Source organism: Chrysemys picta, chromosome 2, assembly GCF_011386835.1.
Source record: "Chrysemys picta bellii isolate R12L10 chromosome 2, ASM1138683v2, whole genome shotgun sequence".
Lineage (NCBI taxonomy): Eukaryota > Metazoa > Chordata > Testudines > Emydidae > Chrysemys > Chrysemys picta.
Window position 1 is genome coordinate 153,689,368 of NC_088792.1, and position 12,111 is coordinate 153,701,478.

The 12,111-nt window shown below is 44.5% G+C and overlaps 1 protein-coding gene across 3 annotated transcripts; it reads left to right on the plus strand.

The window, feature by feature from the left end:
- TMEM230 (transmembrane protein 230) lies at positions 1–7,747 on the plus strand. Of its 3 annotated transcripts, none has more exons than XM_065584455.1 (5): positions 18–160; positions 2,144–2,376; positions 3,780–3,907; positions 4,829–4,951; positions 6,365–7,747. In XM_065584455.1, exons 3-5 carry the CDS (start codon positions 3,809–3,811, stop codon positions 6,503–6,505), a joined length of 363 nt encoding a protein of 120 aa, XP_065440527.1. In that variant the 5' UTR covers positions 18–160; positions 2,144–2,376; positions 3,780–3,808; the 3' UTR covers positions 6,506–7,747. The 3 variants fall into 3 exon arrangements, with proteins under 3 accessions (XP_005285248.1, XP_065440527.1, XP_042696213.1); XM_042840279.2 differs by having other exon boundaries at positions 33–160; positions 2,144–2,229; XM_005285191.4 differs by lacking the exon at positions 2,144–2,376 and having other exon boundaries at positions 1–160.
- Positions 7,748–12,111: the final 4,364 nt, after the last annotated feature.

Consider the following 12,111-nt stretch of genomic DNA (forward strand, 5'->3'; position numbering starts at 1 on the left):
TCAAGTGCTGGGTTTTTTTAAAAGAAGAAATGGAGTCAAATCAAAATGAGGCTTAGTGCCTTAACCTGGAAGGAAATGACTATCAGGGTGAATAAACTTCCTGGGTTGTGCAGCAGAGAGAAAGCACAGCAGTACTGGACGAGATGGGCTTGAACAACAGGTACAGAACACTGTTGCAGTGAAATTTTTATTCTGCTTCTTTGTGCTAAGATCTTGACATTTTGCATCTCTAGGGTACACATGTTGAACTGGCTGATTTGATCTGCCACCAAGTGACAGAGCCATGCAATTCCAGATAAGCTTATGAACAGCCCCTTTTTGAATTTTTCCTGTTAGCAAAGAGAATAATTTAATCAGAACGCCTAATCCATGTTTGTTTAAAGTAGCAGTAGATAAACTTCCTGGAGGTTGATGTTTCTGGACTATCAGGATCTCTCGATGGACTTTGATATCAGTGAGAATTTAAAACTTCTAAAGGGGTCCCCCTTTATCAGGGTACGATTGAGAAAGAGTTTGTTGCTCTTACAAGGCCAGGATAGACTCCCCCCTGTACAAGCAATCCCGGTGGTGCAGTGGGAATGGAAGTTTATTTAATTTTAAAAACACCCTTTCCTTTTACACAGATCTGTCAGTGATCCTGAGCTTTATTCTGGAAGTAAAATCAACTGACTTTTATGGTATTTAGAAGGTGGCTAGACATCATAGAAAACTTGGATTGCAAACAGATTTCAGCTGTAAAGAAGGCCAGATAGTGAGCTAGACACTGCCCATTGTAGATCTCGAGTATATCCTTTGTCTTCAGTGGAGGTACTCCAGATTCTCATTGATATAAATGAGAACATAAGACTCTAGCTCTGAGAGTTTCAATGACTTGCTGTCCGTCTCCATTTTATTGACAGTTATCAGCATTAACACACAGGCCTCGACTCTTTTTTTTCTCATTTATACTGGTGTAAATCAGATGTGATTACAGAAAAGACTATGGAGTTGCCCTGATGTAAAACTGGGGCAAGTCAACACAGAATCGGGCCCACTTTACTCTCAGTGGAAATAAGTAGTTATGGCACAGGACTGTGAGTCAGGAAATCTGGGGTTTTGTCCAGCTGTCTGGGCCATCACTTCTGTGACTTAGTTTCCTCACCTATAAAGTGGATATAATACCTAGCTCATGGATGTGTGTGGGACTTACTTAGTGTATATAAAAGTGCTTTGACATACTCAGAAAGCTCTAATGCAGCGCAAAGTATTTCTTGTGCGGTATCTGCCAATACCATGCACTTCCTGGCAATTGTCATTGAATGTTGAGAGTAGGTGAGGACATAACCCACTCCTCAGACACTTCACCTTTGGGGCTCTTTCTGTCATCAATAGCTGCAGAAATTAGAAATGTGTTTTGTCTGCCTGCTTTGTCCATAAAGGAAGCAAAATCCTGAATCGAGCCCATGGCTAAGATGTTACTGGCCGTCTGCTACTATGAACTAACCATTCATTTCTTCTCTCTTTTGGGATACAGCTAGAGTTTCCAGATTGAAGTTTAAATCAAAGCATATGCACGATACATGCAGAGTACTTCTGACATACCAGTTGTACAAGGTTTGAAGTTTGCAGGGAAGAAGAGGCCTGCTGGCAGTTTTTGGTGGGGTTGTGTTGTATTCAAGAAAAGGGAACCCTCCTTCAGTGGGAGGGAGGGAGAGTATATTGTTCAATAGGTTATAGAGCTGGGCAGAATTTCCCCCAAGGAATTTAGGGAATCAGGATATACACTTAGTGAGCAAAAATATTTTCAAGTTTGTCTGGTTTTAGTTAATAAAAGAGGCAGTAAAGCCTTTGTGCAGTGAACTGCATTTCCCCTATCAACTAAACGGTATTGGAGCATCATGGTATCCTATAAATGCTGTTTAAATATGGGCCTGCCCACTGGCTGTGGAGTGCATGCAGACTGCAGTGCAGGTTTGAAGTCATTCCTTCAGAACCACAGATACCTGAGACCTGGATATGAGTCCTTAGCAGCATTGGTTGTGGAAGGAACAGCTAAGCTATCCTGGGTTTCAGACTTCCAGGAGATTTTTCTGGTGGCAGGATGCATTGATGACTGGGTTGCTGACAGGTCAGCTTAGACATCGCTTCCTGTGTATTGCTACAGAGGCATCGATGGCAGGATAAACGCAGGTTTCAGCTCCTAGAAAGCAAGGCCATCAGCTGTACAACAAAGCTAGATACCCCAGCCTGGTGAGTACAATCTCGACTGAGTGTCACTGCAGGCAAGAAAACCACAGGGCTTGGATTCACAGCAAGATGAAATTACAGGGTACAAGTGTGGCTTGGCTAAATAAAGCTCCAGCACTGAACATTACCTCCTTCGCAGATCTAATCTAGGTAGGCAAACAGGGAGCTGTGACTTCTCTTTTTCTGCTTTTCCTGTTTTATTTTGATACCTTCTCCTCCCTATTGGCCTGTTCCGTCCACTTGTCTGTGTCTGGCCTGTCTTGTGATAGAGTGGTCTGGAGGAATAGGCAATTCCGTTTTGTAACAGCTTCCGGGGTTTTGAAATTTGTTTTTGTTCTATGCTGAAATGAAAACCAAATGTTTTGAATGATTTTGCAAAACAAATCTGTGTCAAAGTGTCTGGGTTTAGACTCAGAGGCGTAGCTGTATTAGTCTGTATCCACAAAAACAAGGAGTCCGGTGACACCTTAAAAACTAACATATTTATTTGGGCATAAGCTTTCGTGGGTTTTTTACCTACGAAAGCTCATGCCCAAATAAATTTGTTAGTCTTTAAGATCCTCCTCGTTGTTTTTGTGGGTTTAGACTGGAAACCTTGGCTTTCAATTCATCCTTTCTCTGATCCAAAGTGACCAGGGAACCCCAGACCTTAAAAACCTTTGTGCCAAAATCAGCATATCTCTGCAGAACATTATGGCTTCAACAAAATAGCGTTAAATAGGGAGCGAGCTCTCTGGGGCAGGCTGTCTTCTTTGTTACTTGTCTGTGTAGTGCCTAGCACAGAGGGACCTCGACTGAGGTTCGTGGATGCTAATACAATATGTTTAATACCAAGCTTTGTGGCACCAGTTTTGGATGTGGCCATGGTCTCATGGCACAGGGTATGTGGCATATGACCACAATTAGCATGTGGTCTGGGAGGTTTGGGTACATTTGTGCCTATGTATTTATTATGAACAAATGTGAGGCTGTTTTTTAAAACAACAAAACTTTGTAAACCCCTAATACAGGTGGTAGTTTAAATTCTTCTGAAAATAGTTCCAAATTTTTGTGGAATTCAATATTCCATTGTATTATTTGTTACCTAGGCTTTGCCATGCTGTGCTAGTGAAACTGAATAGTTTGCTGTCAGGGCCTATTCTGAGTGAGCTATAAAGAGTGGACAAATAGCATAAACGAGGGGGAAAGATTAACATTTCTAAGGGAGTTGGCATATCCCACCATACAATTCACTGGGCGGCAGATCAGCTTTATGTGCCCTGCACCGTCATTGTCACTTCCCCATTCTGTGTCTCAGTTTCCCCCTCTGTAAAATGGGGATAATGATGCTTCTTCACTTTGGTAAAGCACTTTGAGACCTGTGGATGGAAACATGCTATATAAATGCTAGGTGTGATTGTTGGTTTTTTTTTGTTTTTAAATGAGTTAAGGTGTTGTCAGGAAACTTGTTTCTTTAGAAGTGATATTTAACCTTTTAATAAACTCCAAGCATTGCATTCTACCACACTGCCTCTTGTCTAGGCTGCTATAAGCAATGGCTTTGTTTGTTTCAGGTTATAGCTGATGACACGGCCTTCTTGTTATGATGCCATCGCGTACTAATCTAGCTGCTGGGATCCCCAGTAGCAAAGTGAAGTACTCCAAGCTCTCCAGTACTGATGATGGTTATATTGACCTGCAGGTAAAAGGGGAAAACTGAGGAAAACCTCCTTATTTTTTTTTTAATTATTTTTTTTTCTTTTTCTTATGTGACAAAAATATCCAGCAGCTCTGAATTTTGTTCCTTGTTGACCTCCATAGATATGATGGGATGAGGTTCCTCTCTAGGCCCCTGTGTGCTGCTCTGGTCAGGTATAAGGAACCTAAACAGCCTGCAGCACGTCAAAGAAGAATTCCCTTGGGTTGTGCACTGCTACACTAGGCACGTGTCCCATTGTGTTATGCTCCATGTGTGCACACAAGTGCCAGCAGACGGAGTGCAGTCATAGTGCAAGCAGCTACGACCATTCAAGCTTGTGATGGAAGCATTGGGGAGGCTATCAGAACTTTGCACAGCCGTGAAGGCTGCTTGCACCGTGATGCAGCCCAGAATCAGGACGGGACAAAGGTGTCTTAAAGCCCCTCTCCTTTGGCTTGTACTTCCCATGCTGCACCTCCAGCATGGAATCTGGCATGCCAGATGGAATGGCCCCTGGGATGGGACACAGGGCTGGAGCTGGAATCCTGGTTATTTTAAGAAGGTTAGATCTATATCTGTTCCTTTTGGGGATGAGACGACCCCATTGTGGAGTGACATCTCTGAAGGGAACAGACACTGACACTTCCAAATATCTTAGCTACAGCTGGTTCTGGGAACAAGGATGTATGAATCCTCGCCCTGAAAGAACGAGGCATTACATGGGCAGAACTCCCCTGAGCCGATAGGCCGTGAGGAGATTACCTGATAGGACCGAGATGTTGCTGCTCTCACAATCCCCACGGCTAGGGAAGACCCCCTGTGGCAGTTTCTCTGCTTGGTCTGAGTGCCGCCATCCTCCCCGCTCACCAAAGACAGGAAGATGTGCTACATTTTAATGCCATTTAATATCTGCCTTCCCTGCAGTTCAAGAGGAGCCCACCCAAAATCCCCTACAAGGCCATTGCACTGGCCACTGTTCTGTTCATGATCGGCACCCTTCTGATTGTCATAGGAGCGCTTCTCCTCGCAGGATACATTAGCAAAGGAGTAAGTGGGCTGAATATCTTTTTAAAATATGGTTTGTGTTTAGTGCCAAAAAAAATCACCTCCTGCCAACTTTTGTTTGTCTTAAATATGGAACTTCACTGCCAGGACCTGTAGGCAGAGTGAGAGCTTTTCTCCCTGGATAACTTTTGCCAGCGGCCCTGCTGCCCTTGGCTATAATCCCATCTGCATTCTCTAGCTAGGCGTGGGCTGGTCTGTGCTGGGATAAGGAAAAATGATGTCCTGCCAGCTACCAGTACTGACTCGATCGTGGTGTTGGGAGTGCTGGGTTTGCTGTCTTTCAGAGGAGATGTCAAGCTAAGGTCCTGATCACTGCTCATGACTCAAGATCTCATGGCCCCTTCTGTAGGAATGTTCTGGCCAAACTGTAGTACATACAATTGTAGTATTTTCTTTTCTGGTGGCCCATCTAGGCATTTAAGCTGCACTCAAGGTAGTTAGTGCCTACGTTTGCGCCTGTCACTCCACTTAAGGATACAGTATTCTTCTTCTATTCTTAAGCTGTTATGTTGTGTTGCTTCAATAATGGCTGCTGCTTACCACTCCAGAGTTGGCTACATTTCAGAGGTAGATGAACTGATCACTAAATAGATTGGCCTGCAGGATTTGACTCTTGTTCAGGTGCAACGCCAATTCCCGGGAGAGTTTTCCCTCAGCATAGTTTGCAGGCCTTGGCCTGTGGTTGGCAGTTTTGTTTTGTTTTTAAAGCCTCACCAAGTTGCAATGTTTCCAAACTGCAAAAGGAGCCACATGAACCTAATGGGAACTAACAATAGTTCCCCTCCCCTGTGCCTTGTCAAGCAAAACATTAATCAAATTAGAGCTTCGCTGGTCTAGAGTGATTTTAAAATCAAGCCTGGCACAGAGTGAACTGGCCCTTTATGGACAGTTGGGCTCAGCTCCACCTGGGCCTAGTTACCTGCCTCCCAGAGGATGACCGATTTGGGCCAGTGGTCAGACATCACGTGATGGTAATCTGCTTGGTCAGACAGGGGAAAATCAGGAGCTAGGAGAGGCCTCTGGAGAGTCTCCGAGCCTGGAGTGGGCCTGACAGTGTACGCTGGTCGAGAGGAGGAAGAAGTTGTCCCTACCAGCTGGAGGGATAGGTCTGGCTAGAGTTACCTATAGTGAGGGGCAGAAGCAAATCCTTAAGAAGGAATTAAAAGTCCAGGAGAAGAAGGCAGAGAGATTCTAGGTTTCAGTTAGTTTGTGTTAATAAACCAGACTCCACAAGGGCCGAGTTGGTCAAAGCCCTGCTTATGGTGGTTTGCTTGCCTGGGTGAGAAGGGAAACTGAGGCAGGATTAGGGTGTGACACCAGTTGAGGCAAGCTCCTGTTACAAAGCTTTTACTTTGAGTATTTATTTTCTTTTGTTTCTCTGCTTCTCTCTTCCAGGGAACAGACAGAGCTATCCCGGTATTGATCATTGGAATCCTGGTGTTCTTACCAGGTTTTTATCACTTGCGCATTGCATACTATGCTTCCAAAGGCTACAGGGGCTACTCCTACGATGACATTCCAGATTTTGATGACTAAAACGCACCCTGGAAGCAGGGAGCGTGGCTCAAGTTGTAATGAGTTTCGTGTTAAGGGATGTTAGTTAACTTGACCCTGGCTATCAAAGATGGAACATGTAAGAACCTAAACTAAGTAGACCTATCAGTGGATGCAATTTCCTAGTTCTGTAAATATTTTATTAGGTAACTGCCAGCTTTTTTTTTTTTTTTTTTATGTGTGTTAACATGAATTTGACAGACGTGATTGCAGCATTAGATGAAGCACAGCATTTACTGTTCGAAGAGCTCTTCTTGTTTCTAATGGGAAGTTCTTCTTGGGCAACCCAAAGGCCAGATGACCCGTATATAATTTCAGCAAAGAAAAAAAAGTTATGGTTTTTGTCTAAAGAGATTCATATTTCTAATGGCTAGTGTATTGTAGAACACTGTATCTATTGTCTTTCAAATAGATCAAAGCTATAGCTAGGGTCTTTGTGGCAAACAAATATAATACATCTCATTTTGTACTGCTGCATAATCATCCAAATAATTCCAGCATCATCATTCATCAGCGTAGGTTTGCATCTGGCAAATGGTCAACATTCCAATCTGATGCAAATGGGAGAGGAAATTGGATGTGCGTGCGGTGATTTACGGTCCATTTGTCATACAAGAACCCCCGTCAGTCTGATAAGTCCACTTACCTGACAAACACATCCCTTGAGTGCCAGCTACGTCCCACCCTATGGTTAATTTTGCTAAAGCTTATTGGTCATCCTTTCATAAGGACGACTTAAGATTTTGCTTAATGAAGGATTTTAAACAAACTCTGAAGAGGCAGGATGAAGAATTGAAAGCTGGGCCCTGGACCTGAATTTTCCTATCTTAAAATTCTGTTTTTGAATACTGATGAACATTAGGGAAGTTCAGATCCCCTCTTTGCAGACTGGACTCATCTGTCTATATGTGTATTTGAGGTCACTTGGCCCTAGACCCTGTACTGTACACAATACCCTAAACATATAAAAAGAAAATCTAGGCATGGACAGTGCTGCACATGTTATCTGCTTGCATTGCTCTGTTAGCTGCACGTTGTTTATTATTCTGGAGATTCAGAAGAAACTGAGGACAACTGGTAGATTCCTGCTTGATGTCAATATGAGCGAAGTGGCTTCCGAGGTTTAATTGAACTGGGTGTTCCAAGAAGCAAGTATGGACTGAGACATTGTAATGTAAAATTCAAGCATGTGCATTTAATATGAATAAACTGCACTATAGTCTATGTATGGTTCATAAGCATGTCTCTTTTAAATCCAAAGATGCTCATACGCAATAAAAATGGCTCCCAAACTTGCTGGGAGTAACTCTGCCTGGTACGTAGATTAAGCTTTCAATGGGATCTACCATTGCTTACTGCCTCCTCTTCCATTACTCATACTGTCATCTGCCGGAGACAGTGGGCAGCAGTTTGCCAGGATGGGGTTTTGAGCAGCTTCATCTTTGCTATGGGCTCATGTGCAGTGAGTTGAATGGCTGGGCGTGCATTGAGTCCCAGTGCTCACCGTCAAGGCGGCGGGAGGAGGAAGCCTAGAGTTAATATACTATGTATTGCAGCAGTTCCTGCAGTCCTTGTGTGAGCGACTGAGAGGCCGACCCTCGTATGTTTAGCGGGTCAGGGGGGGCTCTAGTTCCTCCTGGTGCTTCTCATCTCATTCCCACACAATAGGTTTACAGCCTGTAAATGCAGCCTGACTTGCTTCCCAGAGTGAGGAAGGTCGGGGGGAGGGGACAGGGCCCAGGCCCAGACCCTCAATCGGGGAGCTTGCTGAAGCCGGAGGGAGCAGGAAGGGGATTTATTTACCTTAAGGAGTTATGAACAGTGGAAATATCTCAGTGTAAAACGTGGGGGCTAAGCTTTTTCAGACAAGTGGGCTGTCTTGGGTAGAATGGCTGGCTGGAATCAATAGCTCAGTCTCTACCTTCCCATCCAACTCAATGCCAACTCTGGAATGGTAACTGTTTATAGAAGAAGCACCTTCCGAGAGTATCAAGGGGCTGCACAAGCAGTTATCAAACACATATGAAAATCAGTACTTGGAGGATTGGCTTAACCAAATGTAACAGGACATATTATTGCTGAGAGACTTGTGTCTCCACCTACCCTATAGAACGGAGCACTATACCCTGGGATCACACTCTGAGAGAGCCATTTTACCTGAAGCTGCCACAGGGTACATGGCTTGACAACTAATAGATTGAATATATAAAATAGGAAGCGACCAAACTATAGAACCATGGAAATGTAGGACTGGAAGAGACCTCAAGAGGCTATCCAATTCATCGCCCTAACCTAGAGCAGGATTAAAGTATACCTAACCCATCTCTAGGTGTTTGTCTAACCTGTTCTTCTAAACCAGGCAATTGGAGTACTACTTTCTTGTTGGGGGTTTTGTTTGTTTTTTAAAAGGCAAATTTTGTTTCCGTAGAACACCGTCCCCAGACCAGGGTCTTGTACAGAGACAGACACAGAGGAGGGAGTTTCTGGCTCATGATTTTCAAAACTGTCTAGTGCTTTTTTTTTTTTTTTTTTTTTTTTTTTTTGGGTGTCTCTTCTCCTCTTTTTTCCCCCCCCCCACTTTTGTGCACATCTTTGGGTACCATACACTTTCTGAAAATGGGGCCCCTTTAATGTGTCCAGTTGGGAACTCAGAAATTAAGGCACTCAAAAATCTCTGGTCATTTGGTGTTGTATGCCAAATAGCCCAGTGGCCTTTACTGCACCCACATAAGTTACAGGAGGGAACAAGTTCTGGCTGCTACAATAGGGAAGCTGTTCTAGTCTTGAACAGGCCTAGTGTGTAGGGCTGTGGGCAGGTCATTTATGGCCTGATTATTTAAGAGGGGGTAAGCAAAGGCAGCTGCCACTAAATCCCAAGATTGTTCTATGTGTCTGAAAAGCCACTATCCTCTCTCCATCTGTTTCCCTAGATCCAAAAGATGGTGATGGCAATGCGTGTAGTTATCAACCAGCAGTGGCAGGAGCTGAGACTTGGTGGATGTGAGGGTCTCAAAGGAAAGGGGCTCCTCCCATGCAAAGTAGCACTTCCACTGCACACTACACACGTGTTGAGGCTTAGGGGAGAATTTTTCCAGGCAAATGTCTCCCTTATAACAGTTTGATTTGAGACAGCAGTGCTCATTTTTACGTTCCCTCTGGTTTTCTGCCTCCCTTTCTCTATTTCCCCCAGAACACTTTTGTGTTCTGTGCTAACCTCCAAGTCTTAATTTTTCTCCCCCACACTTTTTTGGGCGTCTAAATTCTATTCCCTGGGTTGCTGCACTGTCCTTAATTGAGTGACACTTGCATGTGCCCAGAGTGGTGGGGCCAAGGGAACGGATTGATTGAATGCAGGATGTAAGTTCTCCCTTTCTGCTGCTTTAATCCATCCGTTTGAAGGAAATGAAAATATACACGTGCCTCTCTGCTGTGCTGTGTCATGCTGGCTCAGCACTTCATTCTTCCTGTGCTCCTGATGTGGTTCGCTCTCTGGTCAGATGTCACTTCCCAGATGTTGTTACATACTGGCTGGGAGCAGCTGAAATCCATCAAGTGAGAGCCAAGTCCAGAGAGGAAGGTGGCAGCTGACACCAGGCAATGAGTCAAGGTTATGTCCACATCTGACATGGCAGGTGAAAGTTACATTTTAAGAGGGAGGAGGAGGGAAGAAGAGGCTTTAAAGCAAATGTGAGGATTATACACTGTGTGTGTTGTGTATAATGTAATACAAAAAGTGCGTTTCTGACCTTCCTGCTTGACAGTGTGACCCAAGTGCTCTCTGAAGGCTAAGAAACCAGCAGGCAAAGAAAAATCACCCCACATTTATAATATTTTTTAAGCCAATCTCATAATTTTTGAATGCCTGTGGATAGCAATGTCAGTGTTGATACAATGCTGTAGTAACACCGATGCCTGTTTTCCCCCATTAAGAGGAGCTCTAAGATTTAGACAATGAGCAGCATGGGAATAATCCAACAGAAGGAATGGGGACAAGGTAACAGTAGGGGCGGGTGCTGACCTCACGTACTAGCTACAGGGCCTGAGCGCAGCCAGACTCCAGTCAATGGTAGATCCAGACCCAGGTTCTGCGTATCTCCCCTCTTTGCTGCTCCTGCCACAATCCATAAAAACTGCCATTTTTCTGCCCTAACACTGTATCCTGCTCCCTAGGAAGCTGCTCCCCAGGCTGCATCAAGGCCTTTTCCTCCTGGCGGGGACACCGCTGACACCAGCTGAGAGAGAGGTGGCCACCAGCAGCTTCAGGCTCAGAAATGCCAAGGATAATTAAAGTCAATCTTCTAACACTTGGTAGGGAGAAGCGAGGTTCTTTCAGACAGCAGAGCTGAGCCAAATGCTTTCATTTAAGCTTAGAAAATATGAGCCATCCTGGCGACTGTGCTCTGCCAGGGGGTTTCCCTGGGCTGGCAGAGGCTGCTGACTTAGGTTCTTTGTGTGTCTTTGGGTGGGGTTGGCCAGAACAAAGAGGGAGTTTGTGACACACAGGGCCCGGGTCTTGGAACAGACCCATGATCCAACACTCTGTTTCAAGATTCTGGCTGATGGGCGGAGCCCAGTCACCGAGGGTTCGTGTGAAAGTTTGGAAGTAACCCTTTGTATAAGAGAGAGCTTGCTCAATGAAAGAGAGAAGCGTCAGGAGGTGTACTTATAAGAGGCACTTGGCAGCATCCCAGGGGAAAAATCTGACAGAAGTAGATGGTTTAATGGAGAGAAGTTGTAGGAAAGGCCAAATAGCAGGACCTGGGCTTTAGGAAAGAACCATAGAGTGTCCAAAGAGTTAAGTTAGCACTGCACAATTTTGTTGAATAAGGAAAGCCCCGATGCTCTGCTGAATAAGGAAGGCTTTTGACAGTCTCACATGCCATTCTCATAAGCAAACTAGGGAAATGCAGTCTAGATGAATTTATTATAAGGTGGGTGCATAACTGGTTGAAAGGCCGTTCTCAAAGAGTAGTTATGAACAGTTTGCTGTCAAACTAGGAGGGTGTATCTTGTGGGGTGAGTTCTTATGTTCTTATGAGTTGGTTCACCCTGGCCCCTGCAGATTCCCTTCTTGTCATCTAGGAGGAGTGCAGAGGGTCCCCAAAGGGTGTCCCTTTTTCAGTTCATGCAATGCATGGGCCTTGAGGGGAATTATAAAAATGTAAATCTAGTAAAATTGTACTAGATTGTCCAATCTGTCCCCCTGCAAATGTTTCTGACAGCACATAGTCTAGTGTTTAGAGAAGAGTGGGTACAAACATGGGAAAGGGAGACAGACTCCTAAGAAGAAGAGCAAAGCCCCAGGAAGCCATATGGATGATCTCCTCATTCAGTAACTCTTGGATAATGCTTTTGCTTTAGGGCAGGAGGTTATGTTTCCTCAGAGTTGGTTTCAGTGTTCCAGCTCTCAGGTCCTGGAGCTATTCTGAGGAAGAGTCTAATTAAAAACTCACCCCTGGGAGGCATTGAGAGGTGGGGGGGGAGGCAGGAATTATTACCCGATATCCAGAGTAATGTGGTTGGAGCTATCGGCACTAAATTTTCCTCACTGTTGGATTTAACTAGTTTAAATGCCATGTTCTCTGCAG